Raw genomic sequence first — 23,666 nt, 5'->3', positions numbered from 1 at the left:
TCGAAACATTTTTGCAATTGGAAATATATATAGATATATATGACCAATAAAGGTAACGAAAATACGGGCAGGATAAGGAGTTTTGTGGGCGCTGTGCGTGTACCATTTTATTAGCCCAAAATACATGCCGTGAACGTACATTCTTTATTTTCTCAATTTCGCAAGAGAGGAAAACTCCATTAGCAAGATGTAAATGTTCACAGATCGCATGTGTAATGATTTACAAATATAGTGAAATTATCAGAATTATAATGGAAAGAAATAAAAAATGCCGCATGAAATAATAATCAGAAAACGAAAACAAGAAATATTTTATTTTTCTCTTCGTCCAAATCAGATTATATAGTATATATATATAATATGTATATATATAAGTTTATGATAAAACTTTTCTTCTGGCTTGCTTCGATGATGATTAACAATAAGCGCTAGATATATAAAAGTGTGTACAGATCGAATTCTTAAATGCAAAAGCTAAAAATACGCTCTTTTCTAATGCGGAGCTGCTGCCATAAACTAGTACTCAAAATATGACACAAATGCTTCAGTTATAAACGTCAATAGTACAATAATACTAGTTTATGCACCTGAATTGATACTAAGAGCGGTCTGATGAGCTATATCCGCCATTGAAGTATATATTACAGCATAACTGGTAGGTAGTGAGGATGAGGATGAGGATGAGAAGTTAACATGGTTTCTGCCAAGTCCGTATGGAATGTTAATACTCGACAACTACGCCCGGGCTGCATTAGAGAAAACAACATATAAAATACCTTTCGTTGCATACTATATCTGTTGCTCGGATAGTGGCAAATAATCCTTGATTTGACTCTAGCATTTCAACAAAGCAATTACAAAATACTTCTGTAGTTTGACCTCATGTGCAATGTGATTAAAAGACAGTTTCTTTTAACATGCCCTCTAATATGAAAATGCCCCTAACTTTCATGTTAAATTACTAATCTATTTATTAACCTAACTTTCAGGCTAATACATACGGATATGTTTAACCAAAATATGAAACGCTCTTCTTAAGGACGAACTAAATCCTCATTGCGAGAACTGATTTATCCACTTAAAAGTTTTATATGAAACAAGAAAATCATTATTAGAATAAACAGAATGAAAACGAAGTAAAGCTATACCCTTAAAAATGAGACGCGATTTAAAATTAACATCAATAAATTCGAAAACTTAACTTGGCACTAACACTATTAACAGAATTACGAATAATCAATACTCTTTTTATTCCAGTATCGATGCGCCAGAGATTTTCGAGACTAACGACACGGTACTAATTGTGTGTGAAGAATTTTCACACATTCCAGTTTCAACCAAATTTAATTTACTACAAGTTTCGATCTTGTATGACGTCACCGACATTTAGTCTGCTCAAAAACAAGTTCTTTCCTACTTTCGCTGTGTCTTCGTTTCTCCGACTTTCGTCAGTAAAAGAAGCTAAAACATAACATTGTTCGTCTACTGACCCAGGATTTAACAGTATGACCGATTTATTCCTTGAACGGAAATTGTGGATCTGCTACATATCGTTTAAGAAGTGTTCAGGTATACAATCATTTTGAACCATCGTTGCTGTTTTTTGCATACAGGCTGTCGCTGTGTTTAATACGCTAGTCCATTATAAAAGCAGGCCTACCAGCGGCCTAGCGGTAAAGTCGCTGAACACTGGTAGTTCGGTCCGAGGTTCGAATCCCGCGAACGGACTGGCTGCATGGGCGTTTTCGTGATTTTCCCCATGTGTAACGTGTATACGAGCCAGTTTCCCTTAGAAAGTTCTCCATGAAGGCATCCCTCCCCTTAGGCTAGATAGCCCTAGTGTGCTTTGCCATAATTAAATACACCACACTACACCACCATTATAAAAGCAAATTTTAGATAACAACAAATCCAATCAATGTCTGCCAAGCTTTAGTTCGTTTCCTACCATAATAAACTGGCTTGTTCGTGTCTCCAAGAAGCCAATGAATTAATCTTTAATCAATAATGCCCATGTTTTAAATTTACCTAAAATTTCATAATAATTTTTGAATTAATCAAAAAGAAGAGTATTTCATTTTTCTATAAACATCAGATATAATATTTTAGATCGCAAAACAATTCATTGAATTGCTGTATAATACTGTTTTTTTTTTTTTTTTTTTTTTTTTTTACAGTTCTACAGTCCTATAAATTTAAATCATTCACTTCAGTCCATTTTCTAGCTGAGAATGATTTATTTTGACACTCAAATAGATTAAATCTTTATATGCATATATCCCTGTCAATGAGTTAATTCTGGTATATTTGATTATATAATGATAATGATTTCGTTTGTAGAATTTAAAATTTGGTGGGAATAAATTCGGATTATTCATCCAAAATAAAAAAAAGAAGTTAAATAAAATAAAAATAAATAAATAAATATAATGAAAAATAGAAGAAAAAAATCTAAAAGAAACTTTTTTTCATTTACATACACATAAACGTTTCGAGAGCACTTGGGTTAAAAATATTTAAAACCAGCATATCTTTAGAATTTTCATGCGCTTGAATTAAAAATGTTTTATTCCGTACAGTATTTCCGCTGCTCGCTTTAAAACCGTTGAGTTTGTTAATCAAAAATTCGTTAAAGTTTTACAAAATATGAAATAGATAATAAAATGAATTCAAAATTCGGGCTGTTTGGTGCCGTTATTCGGGTGGAATATTACATTATTCAAAATCTGATGGCTCTAGGTATCTTTGTTTTCTCAAACACACATACATTCATGCAGATTCTCTATTATTTAATTATTTTAAATAAAATACAGCGCGATAATATTTGGTGGCAACAATTCGAAAAGTGATTCAACGCTTTTAGTGTTTCGACGAAAAATGCCGTTTTAGAGAGCTGACGAGCTATAAATTATTCAGACGCTCTTAGTATCAAAAATATAATCTGATATTAAGTACATATGACATATTAAATATTGAAAAAAATGAGTTATCTGTTTTTATAACGTAGACACATATTAACATGTTTTGCAGTGGTTTAATATATACTAAAACAAAACATTTAAGAAAACAGGTTCATGTCACCAATAAATAATATTTTTGATGTAAACCTTTAAAATGTGCTAAATAATAAGTGATTCTACTTTAAAATTTACTATTATATAGCACAGTTATTATAAAACGATCATGTAATATAGACGTAAGTTTATATAACATACATTAATCTGTGCCGTCAAGTAAAATGACAATAAACATGCTGAACCAAACAGAAAGTTCAGCATAACTCAACACAATTTATACATTCAGCTGACCATTCTTTCGATTTGTTTATTAGAAAATATACGTAAAGATATAATTATAAATCTATATAAATAATAAATAATAAATAAATTTATACATCTAATATATGTTAAGATATATTTGCATTGCCTTTTTAAAAATTTTTGCAAATGAATTATTTTGCATAAATATATTATTCATTTATATGAACTCTTAATAGAAAGACAAAGACAAGAATTAAAAACCAAAGGATTTACTGAATCTTGTATATATGCTTAATTTTTTTATTTTAAACTAAATTATTTTTTATAGTTATTAAGGGATCACGTTGAATCATATTGTTTGATATCAGAAAAAAAAAATTAACTGAAAATCATGCAATGTATCTTTTTCTCCTATTTTGGATATAAATGGTTTAATTATTTTTTACCAAAGCCCTGATATACGTTACTTTCAAAATACATTATAAGATAGCTTAAATAACAGAAGTACTGTACTGAACCCGTTTTTTTTTTCTTTTATGCTTCTTCTGATCATATAAAATATGTCATATAAACATGTATCAACACATAATTACACAATAAACAAGGAAATATAAATACACTATAATGCAAAAATAAAGCAAAGTGTAAATCAAAAATGTCAAAATAATACTGAGATGTTATCATTTATAACAATAAAAGTTAATATACAATATCTAAGTACGAATTCCAACTCAAATTCTACAAAACGTAGCACAATTTTAGAATTTAAATGAAAACTTAAATTCAGATATGCACATTAATCAGAAGTAATATATAAATCAGGTCCTTTTTCATCTATTTCAGTTGTAAAACGCTTTTAATAGTAGAGAAAAAAACATTTCTGAGGAAGTTTTGAGTAAAAATATGACCTTAGTACAATTTATATTTCCTAACTATTTTCTTAAATTATTCAGTATGATTTAAAAAAAAAACTAGCGATTAATTCATAAAACGGAAAACGATTTTCTAAAATATAACCCAGGATATGAATTGCAGCCAAAAAAAATTTAAAAACAATTTAAACATAAAAGTTATAGTAGGCTTTTAACATTTTCAAATTTGGATTAAAGAAAAATTCTAGGAATTTCCTATTCTAAGCAAAAGATTCGTTGATGGAAAAACAAGATGAAGGCAATACGTTTTATGAAAAATTAGTGATACATACAAAATAATAAAGTTAACAGCACATGCATACATTTAGCAGCAGCTCCGACCTATAGTATTTAGAATGTGAAAATCTCCTAAATGAGTACTAGAGTAAATTTTTAGAGATGTATTTAGTTTGTTCATAAGGATTGTAAATGCTTACGAAAGAGATTTAACAAGGCTTAGAGATGATTAGACTTAACCTTTTGTTAAATGAGATGCTTTAATACTCCTAGCCTACATACCTAAAAATTTGCAGCTCAAACATTCCAATATTTTATTATCATAAGTTTGGTTTATCACTATCAATCTCAAATATTCTTCACATTACTTTCTGTACAATACATGCTATACAAAAGGCCTCGTTGCATTTGTAATTCTGAAACTCTTCAGATGCAACATACAAAGAATATTCTTACAGCAATGATTCTGATGCCACAAAATTACATGTTCAACATTAAATTGATATGTATTTCAATGTACACATACACTATAAAATAACATTTTGCATTATTATTGGCTTTCTTTGAATATTTTTACATTTCTAGTACGACATAAAGTTATCTGTTCAATATTACAAAATCAACGAATAATATTTACATATAATTTAATTTTTACACAAGTTCACTCATATACTTCAATCAGATAAAAATATGCTATTAGAATGCCTTTTGTAATCTAGTGATGATAAAAGTTCTTATATCATTTAATTTGAATTACTTTTAAAAGCCAAGAACAAGTAGTATACATGTAAGGTTAATATTCAAATTGCTTTTTCATTACACTGTAGCATACAGTCACAAAAAATAAATGTTCTGCAAGCAAATTGAAAACAGAAACAAAGTAACAAAGCTGACACTCAATACACATAATAAACAGCATGTGCTTGGTAAGAATTCAGTGCTTGAAAATACCTTTTACAGTCAAAAGTCCTTAATCCGGACACCCATAATCCGGAATAATCTATAATCCGGACATCAAAGCTACAAAATTTCTGCGCATGCGTCAAAGCATAACGCGTTCACTCATGCGCATAGGCGTTTACGTATGCGCGTAAGACCTATATGCGTGTGCACATCGCATAATACGTTTACGCATGCGCTTTTAATGTATAACGAACGGTATAAGCTAAGCTAAAATTATCTAATTATCTATTTCAGTTAATGTTGCAGATTGCGTTGTTCCATAATCTTCTAATTGGATCCGGCTTATTATTTTTTGTGACTGTTAAAACAATTTTATAAAAGTAAGCTTGAACTTTCGATTATTTCAAAAAGAATTTCCAATTCTAGAACTGCCGAAGGATCTACAAAGCGAAAGCATGTTTCGTTTTGGCAATGTATCATAAGACTGCGAAAGCATTTTCAAACAAAAAGTGGAATCGCCGCAAAAAATGGATAAAGGCATATGCTTTGTTTCTCTAACCATTCCGAAATCTGTTTATCAATTTCACGCTGTTCTGCGCGGCGGGGGGGGGGACGACGCGGCGCACAATGAACTGGAAGTTGAACTGTCAGCATTATCCTTATCTTCAGGGCAGATGTTTTTATTTTATTCGGCTTATAATTCCTTACTAATCATCTCCGATTACTTACTATTTCATGTCGATGTGCTCCGTCCTTGATATGATTTAAATCAAATTCCTCGTCATTATAAATATCACGAAAACACATCAAATAGTTTTCTGGTTGCAATTTTCTAATTTCGACTATGCGTAATGCAAGCTTTACGCATGCGCGCGTTGAAAGAAATGTTTAATAAAGTAAACAAATTATTAAGCTATTCTTTTTGTAAATTTTGATACCCTTTAGATCATATGTGCTTTTTATTTCATAAATTACGTTTCATATTTTTAATTTTATAATTTCTGCATGCCATCTTACCAGATTTAAACTGATGATCTATAATCCGGAAAAACCGATAATCCGGAATCTTCGAAGTCCCGACGAGTCCGGATTAAAGACTTTTGACTGTACTAAACTGACTAAATGCATGTACCAGAATAAATACCACATTGTGCGCTAAGAAAATTATTAAGGTGGATCACAAAAACATAGCAGTGTTCTGCACAATAATACAGGAACAAATTTAAAAATAATATATAGACATTTGTTTACATGCATATATATTTCATGTGCAGTATTTATGAAGTACCCACCACAGGAGTGAAATAAGACGAGTATTATAGTATAAATAATTTTATATAAAGCTATATTCAAATGATAAATGCATAACTTTTGCAGCTTTGGTCATATAATCTGAAACAAAATACTATAAGTATTAAATGACAGAAGATCAAAAGAAAAGCTAACATCACTTGACAAATCGGAAAATAAAACTACTGCAGTCAAGCAGTTAATATTAAACTAAATGGTATGCAATTATATAATTATATGTTATAGTATATCAAGCGATTAATATTAAACTAAATGATATGCAATTATATAATTATATGTTAGAGTATATCAAGCAAACAGAATAAAATTTTTTTCATGATTCTGTGAAAAATTTATTGCCGAATGAAAAATTTGATTTTTTCTGCCAAAAATAACACTCCAAAGAAAATTCAAACTACATGCATAAAATAGAATAAATAAGACAACACATGAAGTTTTTAATGATTCACAACATGAAATCTTCTTCCATATTAAAACATTATACATAAATATATTTATAATGAAGTGATTCCTTATTTGATATTAAACGAATTACTGCAAACAATGTTAAGAACCAAATTCTGATGTTTCAGAATAGTGATGGTTTGGTTCATTATTGTATAAACACTTGTTATACAAGATAATAAGTAAATAGAAACTCTTTTCAAACAGAAATTGCAATTCCAACTCTTGCTTGCAGCATCTATACATTTAAATAAAGTTTAATTATATATATATATAATACAGGCTATTTATTCGAGTTCTAACAGGAAATCCATGTCATTCAACTGACTGATTACACTGATTGTATATAGCCATTTCACTTTCATTTAATCCCAACTTTAAAACATCGTAGATAAAATATTTATATCAACAGAAGGAATAATATAGGTACTCGATGACAATTTAAGATTTTTTGACTTTATGACTATTTGAAAGCGACATACATTCAGTAGAAATGAAAATTTTAATTTTAATTTTACACTATTACATGGAGTTACAAAAATTAAAAATTGTTCTGCAAATAAACTGAAAATGAAAATCAATTAATGAATGTAAAGTCAATCTATACATTGAACGGAGTATGCATGATAAGAATGCTCTGCTTAAAATAACTTTTGATGAAGTGAAATAATATATGTACCCAAGGCCGCATCAAAGCCAATGCCAGCACTAGACTGCAAAAATTTTAGAATTTTAAAAAGCACCGAGCAGCAAAATTTAGGGAAGGTGAAATTTTTAAAATTTAGGCAAGGCACTAGGCAGCAAAATTTAGAAGTGACAGAAGTTTCAGGATTCAAGAGGGCATCAGCCAGCAGAATTTATTAATCGCAGAGATTGTATTGGGCAGCAAAATACCTAGTGCCAGCCCTGAATGCACAAAAATTAATATCAAAATATTCCTATTCCTTAATCTATCACTTTAAAATAGGCATCTTGTAGTCACAGTTTGCAATTCCTTTTTTTTTTTTTTTTTTTCAAGATGTATATTTATATACCCACATTCTTCAAAACCAAAATAATTTTCCCCCACTTCAGTTCAGACTTCATTCAAATCTTCCTTTATTTGTACACAATAATCATCTTAAGAGAAGTGAAATGGGAAAAGCGAATTCAGGTTTTGAATCTCTTCGAGCCTTGATGTTGCTATGGCTGCAACAAAAGCTATAGGGGTAAAGACTTGACCAAAAGATGCCTGTTTTAAAATAACATATTACAGCAGCTTGCACTATAATATGAATTATATAATTCTTATGGGTAAGGACTTCATATATTGAATCATATATTGAATACTCATGCTTACAAACAACAATGTTATAAAGAGTTAATTAAACAAAGTTAAATAAGTTTAGCATCGGGATTTAAATGCTGAAAGTTCTTGGTTCAGAAAAACCAGCAATGATGCAAAATAAATATAACTGTAAGAACTTTGACTGCAGTGCTTTCATCAAATTCAGATAGTTAAGTGTTCATAAGATAATGAAAAATTTACAGACCTAAAATTTCATATTTAAAATTAATCTGCTAATTAATCAAGGTAATACGCAAAGAATTTATTTCAAAATTATATGCAAGAAGCTATAAAATATTTTTTCATTATTATCTATTTTTTCCTGGATTTAAGATTATAAAATTTTGTTATAATGAACAGTGTTATTTAAAATAAATAATTTTTAATATTAGTTTTAATTAACTGAAAATTTCATACACTTTCATCTAATTTTTTATATTTTAATAAACGTTGTATTTAATTTGGATTTCCTATTTACATTGCAGGTATGTTTACCAAGCAGTATAATGAAGGATTCTAAATTACACAAGAAAGCCTAAAACCTGTATTCTGCTATATTCTTTGATTATTATTAGCGGGTGTGTGGAAAAGCGAAGGGGGCAAAACCTAAATAAGAAGCAAATAGCTCTATATAACACTTTTTCAGAATAATTTTATGTTTTAAATTATATTATTTGATGATAAAACTAATTTTCCATCTGTAAAGATGAATTTCATAAACATTCTTGCAAGAATCAGTTTTACTTAAAATATTCTAGAAACACTAAGCATCTATTTCTGAAGCTATTTTGTATTTCCTTAATTTATACATGAACAAACAAGCACCACAAACAGAAACCTATACTATTCTAGTTTCAGTCAACATTTCAACCATCATTATCACGAGAAAAAATAAGGCTTCTTTATAACTATACTAATTCTTTTTAAACTATGCACTATCAACTTCAACTGTCAGCATAAAATATTTTAGGAGCAACAAGAATCCAAATTGCAACAATCAGATTTAAAGAACTTTTGTATGCAAAGTAATTGTAGTTAAGTTTTGGTCATGGATTTTGAATTTTTATACATATAATTTAAGACAGCATATAACTATAAGTTTATGTTATTAAGTTTGTAGGACATGTCATTCTGAAATTAGCTGTATCATACAAAAATAAAATATGACTGATTTACTTGTAAAAATTTTAACAAATATTAAATATTGTACAGACTTTTTATAATTAAATACTGTAGAGAAAACTGAAGTAAGCTGTATGATTACAAATTTCATGTATAGAATGCAGACCTTGAAATGCACATGTACAATTTCAAAATAAAAACAATTCTTAATAAATAGAACATCATTAAGTGAATATTTTATTTATATTAAATATATACCTTTCAAGTCTAATGATATATTTAAAAATTAATATATATAACATTAATGGAAATTTCTAGAAGAAAAGTGTCAATATTAAACAAAAGTCTAAATTTGTGAAATCACTGATGGATAATAATGATTACAGTTTACACAGTTAAGTACTACAGAAAATTTAAATGTATTAAGATAAATTATTTAAGAACAGAAATATTTTAAGGTCAACTGTATTTAAATAAGAGCCAAACATGTCTTATTTACAGGCTGTTATTAATATTTATATTCAAAAGCATTATTTAAATTTATTTAATAGCGGATTTAAATACAGCAGGTCATGCAGATTACTGAATTGTCAACGAATATAATAGATTATTGAAATTAGTAGAAAATGGATGAAAAAATAGTCTTACAGTTTCTTTTAAAAATACTGTATTTAAAATTCTTATCATATTTAATCATGTGTTATGATTTATGGCAGAAGAAAATATCTCATATAAATTATTTTCTGCTAACAAATGATGACATATTGACAAAGATAGCTGTTTGAAAATAAGTATATATCATAATTTTAATTTTTGTGGAGTAAGAATATTCAGATAATTTTTATAATATATATCCAAAAAGAAACATGTTTTTTCTTATAAATGTTCAAAAAGAAACAAAACTCTTGCAGCTGAGTTCTTAAGAAAAATAGAAAGTTTTAGTTTACCCCCCCCCCTAAAAAAAATAGCACAGCATTTTTATTGAAAAAAAGTAAAAATAAGTAAATCAATATTGAATATTTATAAAACTAATAAATTTGTTAATGAACATAAATTAAAATCCTTCAGTTGAAAATAAAAATGAATGGGATTTTAAGAATTTTAAAGCAGTAGCAGAAATAAAAGTGCAAAAAGAATTACAACTTGGAACAATACACAGGAATATAATGTTAAAACAGTGCTAGAAAAAAAGAATATAAATTATTAAAAAGCTTGTCGATTACAATCCAAGATTATAGATTATAAGATAGGAAACAATCAGATTTGAAACGTTATTATTTAAAAATGCTAAACCTGCTTTTGAATGTTCTGAGAATGCATATCAGTAAAGACAAGCTCAATATAGTAATAAATTTAAAAAAATTATATTTCTTAAAGCTGACATTCACATATAATTTTAAAGTTTGAAAAGTACAGTAATATGATGAAACCCAATTAATGAAGGTCAATTAAATAACGTTCATTAACTGGATTTCATAAAACGTATAAATAAATTTAAATTTATCTTTTTTAAAATTAGATTATGAAGACATACGGAAACTTAATTATAGAAAGTTTCTGCTATTTTAATATAAGATTTAAATATAGTTTTTAGATGCCTATTTTGTAACATAGAAAGAAAATATTTAACTCATAACTTCATTCTTTTCATATCACAATTTTTCATATCTTGTTTTCAAAACTATGTTACAGAAACTGATTGGTCAAATATCATACTACATAATTATACATCACCTGTTATAAACATATATTGTTAAATATTTTATCAAGAGAATTATTAAAAAAATTCCCTTTTTACTACATAATTAAATAGTTCATTAATGGTAAAAATTATGCCTTAATGGACTGCAAGTCACATTTTTGCAAATAATTTTAACCTTAATCTATTTCCATAAATGAATCTTTTCTTAATACATTTTTATCTTAATTCCTTTGTATATTTTTTTGAATAACTCTATAAAAGTTTTATTTATGATTTGTAACAAAAATTGGATTTCTTCCTTTTGCTTAATAATTTCATTAAAACTGCATTTAAATGAAAAAATTTTGATATTTTGAAAACAATTTCTTTTCATGGGTTTGAAAGTATATAAAAGAAATATATATTACTAGACATATCATAAATTCAGAAATAAATTATTATAATGGGTTTTGATATAATTAAAGTGCTAAGTCACTTATGATAATGAAATAACTCAAAATATGAATGTGCTATGATTTATGGCAGAAGAAAGTATCTCATAAAAATTATTTTCTGATAACAAATGATGACATATTGACAAAGATAGCTGTTTGAAAATAAGTATATATCATAATTTTAATTTTTGTGGAGTAGGAATATTTAGATAATTTTTATAATATAATGCATGTTAAGTACAAAGATTAAGTAACAATTTTCTATTTTCAGTTTTCTTATAGAAAGACAGAAATTTTCTAAGTGCTACAGAACATGTTTATCCTTTCTTTCATTAGGCATAATGCAGTATTCCTGCATTTATGCTAAAAAGATATTTCAACTCAAATTTTGTAAACACAGGAGTGTCTAGAATGTACTGCATACATAATATTCTTTCATTTTAAATTACCTAAAAAGCAGTATTTTTTTAACTAAAACAAATAAATATTTCCCTTGGTATAAAATTTAAAAGAAACACTGCATACTAGAAGTGTAGATTTATCTGAAGGATATCCCAAACAATAAAATGTTAGTAAATAAAACATATATAACATAATATTAGTAAGCAAGCATATAAACAAATTCTAACTGAAATTTCTAATAATTCTTTTCCAAACATGCCACTCAAAGCAAAGTGTAACTAAGCTTGGAAATTAACACAAGACGTATGGTAAAACCATGGATGGCTTCACTGCATTCTAAATTTCCATTTATATCATTTGCATTCGAGTGATAAACCAGAGACTCAGAGTGTTCATTTTCCACTTTTTTCAAGAAATTTTTGCCTTTCACAGCTGCCGAGAGCTTCTCCAAAACAACTTTAAAGTAGAGTATGAAAGTTTTCTCACTCACACATCCCAGCCATAGATAAGAATTTAAAGATTCTAGAAAAGTGCGCTTGTGTAGCACCTTTGATTAGTAAAAAAGAGAAATGCTAGACAATTTATACACAGATCAATGTAAAATATACTGAACTAGGTCAAAAATATTTATTTTCATAAATTAAATTTAAAATAGTAAGAATTAAATAGAATAAAATAAAGTGAAAAATAATGAAATTACAAAAGACCAGATCTATTTTTCAATAATTAAACATAATGATAGTTATACTTTTCTAATAGAAACTAGCAGATAATATTAAGTAAATTGCTATGTGAAATAACAAATATGTGCAATAATATAACGCATCAAAGGAATAAAATAATAAAGGAAAGCATAAACTGAAAGGAACATGAATAAAGTAATCAACGATGCCTAAAAGATTAAAAAATATAAAATGAATCAAATTAAAGCAGCAACAAGTTTAAAAATAGTTAAGTTTAGGGAATGGAAGAAAATAATTTGATTCTGCATCAACAATACTGACTAAAATGCAGCTATAAGACATCACTCGTAATGTGTTCTTCTCTCAAGAACAACGTACAAAAATTATTCTTAGCACAAGTAACTGAAATAATCTTTTGAGTAAAAAAAAATATATGTTCAGCAAAAACTACAGATTCTAGTTCTGAATATTCCATCAAAAGAAATTATTTCTTTTGCAGCAATCTTTTAAATCAAAACTAAAATTCTGGGTATTTTACAAACATGGAAACTTTTAAGTATTGTAGCTTGGCAGAATTCCTAATTTAGGAAGAAATTATTTAACACCCAGAAGAATAGATTAAAATTCTAAAACTGAGAAATCAGGAGCTTATTACAAATAAAAGAGACAAACATTATTAGAATAGAATTACTCCTATAAATGTATTAATGTTGTTCTATAAATGTATTAATATAAATACATTTATAATATAATATGTATTAATATAAATACATTTATAGAACTATTGTACATTCCTTTTAACTCCGTATTATAACTAAGCATATGAACGAGCAGACTTAGTAAACATATACACATAAATGCCAAGCAGAGATTTACTTTATAAAAGAAACTGCAAATTAAAATTTAATTGGTGACTTAATTGGTGATTTTGATTTATTTATGCTATGACAATATGTTATGATTAATGAATAAATTAAAATGTTCTATTTCTAGATCATGTTTAAAATTTAAAGTTTCATTTTATATATACTAATTTCATTTTGTTTTATGCAAGAAATTAGATTACTAACTTCCGTTTAATTCATAAATATGGAAAAAGTGAATATGCAATTATTTTAAAAGCATTGGATAAATACTTTGAAAGCGGTGTTTGGTGAAATTTTTATACTAAGCATTACATACAAAAATGTGTAATGAATATTACTAGCATATTTGACACGTTATCTGCACACCAAACTAGTGACAGAGCACCACGTATAAGAGTTATGCTCCCTTATGGCAAAAAACGTATTCGAAATCTTAAGTTTGGTTGAAATGATTAGTAAACATTAACTAATTTGAAAAATAATCAATAAATTTCACTAAATAAATTTTTAAGAATTCTTTTAAATTTGTGTATAGAAACGGAAACTGGGATGTGAAAAAGATTAATAAAAAACGAATGAAATGAGCTGTTGGAGAATTCCTCGGCACTGTTGATAAATATTTTCATTTTTTTTTTCTTGCACAGGTCACTAAAAGGGAGATGACGGTTATCTTCGGATTTCCTTGATAGGCAAATGGAGCTGGAGAGGATCTCTCAGCCTGCGCAAGTCCTCTTCAATCTGAGCTACGTTGTCCTTGAGTTTGTTATAACGCTTCACATCCAGACCCATTTTCTGTGCTTGTTTATGGAAACCAAAAAGAGTTTGGCGGTCGAACACATCCGGTAAAATGTATTCCTGTATAAATAAAACGGATAAATATAAGAATTATATGTACCATCAATAAAACAATAGACACGTGATATTTAAGAAATCACTCCTTTTGTAATAACATTACAATCATCTGTTGCGGATTTTTTATATTTTGTTAATTTTAATGAAATTATAGTATCTTTTGTATAATGTAACATGAAAAGTCTGAAGGTTATGACGCTTTTATTTAACATTGAGTTAAACAGCTATCTCGCTAAATCGGCGAGATATCGCCAAGCTGGCAATGGTTTTGGCAAATAATTTTTGTTACCAAACTTGAAGACCACTTGGTCCGGCTGCCGTATAACTGTAATTGGTATTGTAGTTGAATAACTTTTCTTGCGTGGCGTAACTTTTGTCTCTCGTGACTTTCTATTAGATTGGATTACATGCAGTAAAGAAGTCAATGGTCTTCCCACTTTTACCTCAATTTTCTCGATCGTTCCTAGAGTTTTACCTGCCAGCTCATCAAAGTCTGATTTAATTTTCTTATCCAGTTCAAGGCTCCTTCTGAGGCCACATAAGCAACTTTATAATCAGTATCAATATCAGTTCTTAGTTTGACAGTTCTGAGACGACTTTGGAGTGTGTTGCGTACATTAAGTGTTAGCATTTTTACATTTTCTTCAGTCTTTTCCCATTATATCATATCAATATTCGGGTTTTTTTAGTAAGATGGCTAGCGGCGAAAAAAAAATTTTATCATTTTAATATTAACTTTTTATGTGTTTCGCACTTACGCTACATAAAATTCAGTTCAACAGCAAAATCAAAAAAAAAAAATATTTGTTGTTGAAGAGAAGCCTGTGTGGAATAACACTTAGTGCATATCTCGAAATGTTTATTACCACCGACAAAAGTCACTGATAAGAGATGACCACTAAGGAATCTAGTAAGTGCAGTTTGATCTCGTCTATTGCTGCTCTGAACCAAGAAGCCACCAGGGCACTTACTCTGATACCATGGATGCACTGGTGGGACCATCCAAACGGCCTTATTCTTTGCCTTACATTTAGAAAATAGCTCCCTATAAGTAAGAGAAGCGGTAAACGTTGTGGTCTCGCTAGCACCAGCTCTAGTCAAGCCGTCCGCAATTTCATTTCCAGCAACGTCGACATGTGACGGAATTCACTGAAAGTACATCCGATGAGACAGGAAAAGTTGTTTAAGTTTCCTGAGGATGTCTGCACGTGTACTATCCCTCCCGTTATGCCAATCAGCCAAGTGATGAACGGCACTTCTACTATTCGAAAAGATCCAGATATCTTTTAACTGAGGAAGCCACATGATGAAGTCCAGACCCTCAACTGCAATAAGCTCGCTTCGAAATACCGAGCAGAAGTCTGGATTTCTTTGAATTCTTATTTCTTGATCCCGAAATCTAATATAAATGCCACTGCCAGAACTGTCATCAACAAGTTTACTGCTGTCCGTATACATGTGAACAGCGTCCATAGGGACATTATTTATTATTTCAAGAGCTAACTGTTTCAAGTATCATGGCGATTCCATCAGTTTGCTAACAGAAAGGCTAACATGAAAGTATACCCCATCGAGACTTTCAGATGGGTCAATAATCTGAGATAAGCTGTGATGTTCTATAGAACTGGCGATAAGGTAGTTAGAAACAACCTATGCAAAGAGACTGCCATGTTTGAGTTTCTGGTTATTGCTCCATGACCCTAGAAATTTCGAGGCACGATTCTGGAGGCCAAAATCGGAGAGCTTATTGTAGTACTTCACTAAACATGCATTTCTCCTAAGACTGCAGATTGGCTTCATAAAGTACAATATCTTCGGGCACGAATTGCGAAGGCCTGTAATAATCCTTGAAGTACTAAGCCGTACAAGTTCAAGATTCTGTAGGTTTGAATTAGAGGCACAACAGAAGATGGGGAAGTCATACTTCAAAATCGGTCACATAAAGGAAACATAGGTGTTTCTTATGGTACTAGCATCGGCACGCTAATCATGGCCAGAGATGTGCTTAAGAATATTAATGAGTTTCCTAGCTCTCAAAGCAAGATATTAGAAGTGTCTATTACCCAAAATCTCAGGATCCAGTATGTAGCCCAGATACTTTGGGTGTTTCTCCACTTCCAAAGGCTGACTATTCAACAGGATTCTTAGTCAAAAATTATATAATTTTCTAATGGTTGTGAAGACTTTCAAGGGTTAAATCTTAATTTGAAATCTCATATTTTGTCGAAAAATATTTAAAAGAAGCATATCTTTAGAATTTTCGATAGAGTACCATACTATTTTTAAATTCGCTTTTTCTTTAAAAAGTAACCGCTCATGTGGCCAGCCGCCTAAAATAATTATCATAAAAGAAAAACACACAAAAATGAATATTTCTAAATAGACATATCATGATTTGATACATCTTTATTTAGATCAATCACATAAAAAAGTAGAAAAAATATTCTTAAGAACTTTGTTTATTGCTTTGAAATCGCTTTTTTTATTATTCACCAGCTTTCCGGAAATATATCTTAAGTTTTACTCAACGGCAAAACGCTAGTGCGTGGAAGATAAAAATATTTTATTTTGGGCCGCGGGAACACATTGCTTTTATACAGCCGAGCTTGTTAAAAGTTGAAAGATTAATATTTTATATTTTCCGAATGGCACATAATTCATTGGAAACTAACTGTTCGAGTGTTCAGCCGCCTAAAAGAATTATTGTAAAAAAAGAAAAATGTACATTATGGTTTTAACGAATCCAAATAATATCATTTCATAAAAAATATTTAATACTTGTAATTAAACATCTCTTGATTTAAATGTATTTTCATTAAATCAATCAAATTAAAACGTAGAACAAATATTTTTAAGAACGGCGTTTATTGCTTTCCAGTTATTTGGTTTGCTATTTTATTAAATCTGAAAGTGAAATATCTTAACGCTTTATTGAATGGCAACACCTTGGTGCGTGGAAAAGTAAGTATTCTATATGAGGAAGTAGCCACACATAGATATCAAATAGCCTGATTTATCAATTAAACTTGGAAGATAAATATCTTATATTTTGTAGAACAGCAAGAGCCTAGCGCCCTGGAGATAAAGATGTTTTTTTTTTTTTTTTTTTTTTTTTTTTTTTTTACAGTGTTGCCATTTTTCGCTTTCAAATCGCCGAGTTTGATAAACAAAAATTTGTTATATTTACCCAAAATATGAAATGAATTAAAACTAAATTCGATATTAAAAATTCGGGCTTTCAGGTGCCCATGTTTGAGTGGAGAGCTAGGTGTATTAAGAATTGGGTGGCTCTAATATGCCGTCGACTTTCCACAATGCGAGGAACATACATACATAAATACACACATATACAGAGATTCTTCATTATTTAGTTTTAAAAAAAATAATACATCACGATAACACGGCAACTACTTGAAAAGTAAATCGGACACAAAAAGGAATAAGAACAAAAGTGAATTTACAAACTAATAGCACCTGTCGTGGTAACAATCATTTGAACTAATATGAGGTCTGCCAATATATACTAAGAGTAGAATAGCATACCAAAAATAATATATATGTAGCTAAGAAAGTTTAAATAAAGAAAACAGCTGATTCATACTTCATATTCTGTATTTAATTGTGAAACGGTAATACACAAAATGCTAAAATGCTTTCGTTCATTCCAGGCCTTTTCGGAACCTAATTAAAATTGTAGAGCCATTTGGTTATTTTGAAGCAAGAGAGATGAAATATAAGCAATGCCCTCGCCGGGACACGAACCACGGACCTATTGAATACGGGCCGAGTGTGCTGACCACTACACCACGAAAGCATGCTAAAAATGCGACAGAAATAAATTATATACTCCCCCTTTTAAAGGGCGACTGGAGATTAGGGGACCCAGTTGCCAAATACTGGTGGTAAAGAATCATCATCTATCACCTTTTTTTTAGTTTGGGCGCCACTGTAAAGGCATTAGGTATTTTTGTTGAAACTGGAGACATGGAAAATGTCTTCGCCGGGACTCGAATCTCGTACTTCTCGATACGTGCCGAGTGTGCTGACCTCTATAGCACGAAGGCATGCTAAGAAGACGGGAGAAATACCTTACAATATGAAAGAAAGTATACAATGAGTTACAGTATTCACTACAGGTCAATGTATAATTTCTATTTCTTGCAATAGATGCAAACTAATCAGAAAAGCAATACTTTTGATTTATTATTAAAATCATTAAGTATTTTTATGCATTCATACTAGTTTAATACAAAGAAATGACACTAACGAGACTCATTAAAATTATTATATACATTTTTTATAACTATTTAGGCAAGCGGCCGCGCCAGCGTGTAGATAGTATAAAATAACAGCTGATTTAATAACAAACATTCTAAAGGATTAAATAAAACGTAACGTACCTGTCTCGTGAGCACAAAATAGGCATACATGGCTATGGTGGTCCCGTACGTGATAAAGTATGTGACGGGCTCCATGATATCCCACGAGTACTCCCACCATGTGAGACGGGCGAGGACACCAAACTGGGCACCCATAAGTGCTAAACCTAACCAGGAGAGTGTATTCGATCGTCTCTGAGCTCTTGTGAGGAGTTCTTCTCGTTTCTAAATAAGTGAAAGATAAAATGCAGCTACTTTTACTGCTTAAACAATAAAAAAAATGCATAGAGATCATAACATATATCAAAGTTTGACAAACTCCCGATAAAAAAATTTCGACTGAAGCTGGTTTGCTAATATTAATTTAATGCATCTAATTTTCTCTGATTATTAAATAATGCGCTTTTGTTCATGCAGAGTGGCCAATTACATTTCTGAAAATAGATAGATAGTATGATTACTGAAAACAGATAATTGCACGAAAAGCTGGATTTTTAAAGCATTGTAGATTTTTACAATACGGTCTTTTTTATGTTTTTTATTAATTAATTTATTTATTTATTTACTGTGGTCTCTTCTCACATGCATTTGATCATAATACATAAAATTTGTCACATGACAAAAGTATGCTATGTACTGATCCGAAAAGAATGCTTTGCAAACTTTACACTAATCTATATGACTTCATTGAATATTAGTCCTGCGGAAATTTTGCTTGAGAAATACGCTCCTATAGATCATTCAAAGGAAAGCTGTCATCAAATGGCATTATTTAGCGAGTGAAGAACATTCTGAATGCTTTTATATTCGATAAGGCGCATGAAGTAAGAATACCAATGACGATGGGATATGACAGTGAATAAGAAATATTTCTGAAACCTCATTTTTATACGGATAGTTCAACATAAATAGTAAACGCCCCTGCTTATAGAATGTGTATTAAGGCTGATACTTCTTTTAAAGTAACTTCTAAAGTAAAAGTTCTTCATTGGCTGACAGATACTTATTACAAAACATGTGAGACGATAAGCGTCATGTAAGATTTAAGTATTATGTTTCGCTTAAGTTTCGCAGCTCAATTTGCTTTTACCATCACAGATGAAGCTCTACATATCACAAAAGTTTATTTTGTTACACATTTAGATGGAAAACGTTCTCAGCAGGTCTAAGACTTGCCTAAATCTTCGGTCCCACCTTTTAGAGAGCTTCCAAATTCTCTATTTTCCTCCCAAGAAAACAAGTAAAATGAGCATTTTCAGATTTTGAAAAATGCTGTACTTACAGCCTCAGATTACGTTCTTGTGTATAACATTCTGCAATAATGCGTCAAATTTACATTAATATTTACAACAATATGATGCTACTAAGTAATTTTCTAAGACTGGGCGAAATAGAAAAACAAACCTTTTCTAAGGGCTCCAATTCCTCTTTCAGTTTCTCTAATTCTCCTAGTAGCCTGTTCTGGGTATCCAGCTGGTGCTGGTCTATATGCAACGCCTCATAGAGCTGAGCAACCCGCGTGCGTACACTAGAGAGACACTCTGCCTCTTCGTTTGGGATCGTCTCTGTAGAAGAAGAAGAGTTTTAATTTTTTTTAAATAGTTATAAATTAAAAATAAACTAATTGCACTTGACCAATCCAATTCAGATTCCTTGAAAAGGGCAATTAAATTCAAGATGGCAGTTCTGTTAAAAATTTTTTTCCAAAGATGATATTGTTAGGCCATTCGCCTCCCGCACCGCATTACAGTAATATACCCTTAGTTATCCCGAATTGAAGTTATGTGGTTCCTTAGTTTTCACTCCCACCCCATCCACTATGAAGATCATGTTGCACATGTTTATCAATTTCGTACTTGCAACAAATACGGATGTGTTTCAGCGTTGTATAATGTAAGAGATAGTTTTTCTGCTCCTAAACGACTAACGTGCGTCAAATAAAGGACCGAAATATCATATAAGCATTTAAAGTTATTACCTGAGATAGTTGTTTGAGTTTTCGGAGGGAAAAACTAACCAAGCATTTTTCTGATTTATTTCTGCATATTGAAATTTCGTTTTGAAAACCTGATAATCGTTTTATTGAATACGGCAGATATAATAAGAAGGATTTGGTCAACTTAAATGCTAATGAGGGCAATACGATTTTAATAAAACATTCATTCAGTTTGAAAATTTGATTATACTTTTTAAAAAGTATAATCTTTAAGCATAGTACAAGAAGAGACGTTATAATTCTAGCAACATTTATTTAAACTTTTATCTTGATTTGCGTAAATGAAGGACGAAACAACGGAGTTAATTATTCACTGATTTACTTTGAAATATGTTTTAAATTTTCAAAAGTCTTAAAATTTTCACTGTTTACAGTAAAGTATTTAAGACAACTTCGCACGGTATTTACTCCTGAGGCGAAACACTGAACGTGGAATTTAATAGCGCAGACGAGAAAGCGTTGATTTCACTAGTCACCATCGTTACAAGCTGTAGGTGAGAGATAATAAAGCTGGATTAATTGACAGCATTGTCCCCAGAGGCTGATTAAACAAGCTGACATGTGCTTATTAAACGGATTAAATCTTACGTTACCTCCTATATAAGCATACAGAATACCATATCAACTCTTAAGCGACCAAACCGTACATATAAATTCAAAAATATTTGACATAATACCTTTACAGACATGCACTCTAAAATGTCACCAGATAAACATAGTAGTACATATATCAGAAGAAAAGGATTCAAGATGCAAACTGGAAGTGTCTTTTTGTAATTCTAATAAAGAAAATACTACTTATTTATGCTATTTTTAGAGTTTAGGATCAAACCCTTTGTCCGTCTGGAGGGTTTAAAATATTTCGCAGATGAAATATAGGCAATATTAAGGATATGAAAGCAATGCAATGTTGCATATTTTTGTAAATATTTGTATTTACTTACTTACATTTTTTTTGCATTGGTAATTTTACATATTTGGCTTTATTTATTTATTTACTTATCTAATATTTTATTTTTTATTAATTATAACTGCTTGCACAGTAATTTTATATGTATAGTAACTGCTTGCACTGCTTGCACAGTAATTTTATATATTTTTTATTAAGTTAATTATAACTGCTTGCACAGTAATTTTATAATTATAGTAATTTATTTTACTGTGTATTTTTCTCAACACTAACTTTGTGGCCATGTAGCGTGATTCTGTGCTTATTTCATGTATTATGCAATAGTTCGTTTAATTCTAAGTTGACTAACATCGAAATTGTAACGTTAGTTCAAATAGAAACGGAGTTACAAGCAAAGATCTTCATAAAGGGGCAGCATTTGACAAATTGTTGCAAATTAACGACAATTTCGAAGACTCCAGGAAAAGAATTTTCAAAGATCTACAAGTGACTTTCCTGAAAAACATCTGTCTGGTTGTCTGAAAATCATGATGCACATTTTCTATGTTCTTCAAAGGTCCTTTACTTATATGAAAAACAATGAGTAGTCAACAGCATATTGTCCGTTTTGTTTCATAACTGTTTACTTCCTTTTAACTCTTTGACTGTTTACTTCCTTCATAATTGTTTACTTCCTTTTAACTCTTTAACTAACTCTTTTTAACGCATATATGTGTCCAGCAGAAACCATCGGTGTGGCCTGTGGGCGCATATTTAGCCAGTGGATACAAATGCCGCTCAGCGAAGGCTTTGGCTTTTACTGCTGTCTCATGTGTATGTTTGGAAATTATTTTTATCGTATATGTCAAACACTCGCAAAAACCTCGTACCTGATTTATTGCTTAGCAGCGAGAAAAAATGAAATCTCGTTTATTTGGTCAGTCATTCTTCACGCGAAGCGCCTCAAGAACAGTTAGCAGTTGAAGGATTAATGAGCTTCGTAATTCCTTATTCACAAAAGAACCTAGCTTTATCAGTGAAAAGCTGAACAAGGTGCTGATTTACAGCATCATCTGAATTGAATATTATAACACGGAAGAAATTTTGAAGAGGGCGAAGCAAGTGAAAAATCTGAGGGCACAAGATCTGGCGAGTATGATTCGTATGGCAACACTTTTCATCCGAACTTGAATAGTATTTGCAGGGTGATCAATTTTGTGCGTTTATCGGGATTACGATCTTCAAGTTATCGGGATGCAGTGTAGTTCCTATACGATTAACGATGTCTGGAAGTTTCTGGAAGTTGGATTCATTGAAACTGGCCAGTTAGCGACAGCATGCATTCGAGCTGAGTCGTTGGTTCGCTGACAGGAATTTGGAAACGGACCACACACAAGTTGGATCACCCGACAAAAAATATTGGATTTAGGATGAAAAGTGTTGCCACGTGTATTAGACTCACCTAATCTTACGCCTTCAAATTTTTACTTGTTTCATTCTCTTCACAATTTCTTTCGCTATATAGCATTCAACTCAGAGAAGGACGTAAATCAACACTTTAGCAAGGTTCTTTTGTGAAGGAGAAATTACGAAGCTCATTAAAATAAAGTAAAAGAGTCATTTTCAAATTTTGCTTACATATGCTGTCGCAGAAGTAAAGAAAGAAAATTCATGTTTAAAGTTTAATTTGAGTAATGCATTGCATAAAGATGGCTATGAACATATTTCTACAATTCAAAATATAAAAACAATTGATATTTTTTAGATATAAATCTTAAAACGTGTGATCGTAGGCAAAAATGCCTGTCCTTTCAAGTTTCATGCTATTCTACTGCTTCGTTTTGTAACCTAATTTATTTTTTTAAATAAAGAAGTTTAATTATTTTAAATATGAACTATTAATATGTTATATTCATGATAAAAATTAATGGATTGCTCAAATTAAACT

General features: G+C 30.2%; 1 protein-coding gene across 1 annotated transcript in view; it reads right to left on the bottom strand.

The window, feature by feature from the left end:
- Positions 1-295: 295 nt before the first annotated feature.
- The window catches only part of MCU (mitochondrial calcium uniporter), a 757,559-nt gene continuing 734,188 nt past the window's right edge, over positions 296-23,666 (bottom strand). The window contains exons 6-8 of the mRNA XM_085824151.1: positions 20,238-20,398; positions 18,855-19,058; positions 296-14,457 (exon numbers count right to left, since the gene is read on the bottom strand). Coding sequence (XP_085680277.1) covers positions 14,269-14,457; positions 18,855-19,058; positions 20,238-20,398 — 554 coding nt within the window. The 3' untranslated portion in view covers positions 296-14,268. The remainder of the gene's footprint in view (positions 14,458-18,854; positions 19,059-20,237; positions 20,399-23,666) is intronic.

Source organism: Stegodyphus dumicola, chromosome 9 (genome assembly GCF_044657685.1).
Source record: "Stegodyphus dumicola isolate Sdum_Otavi_A_Nest chromosome 9, ASM4465768v1".
Lineage (NCBI taxonomy): Eukaryota > Metazoa > Arthropoda > Arachnida > Araneae > Eresidae > Stegodyphus > Stegodyphus dumicola.
Note: the sequence above shows the minus strand (reverse complement) of the source record. Positions and strands in the feature narration are given on the sequence as shown.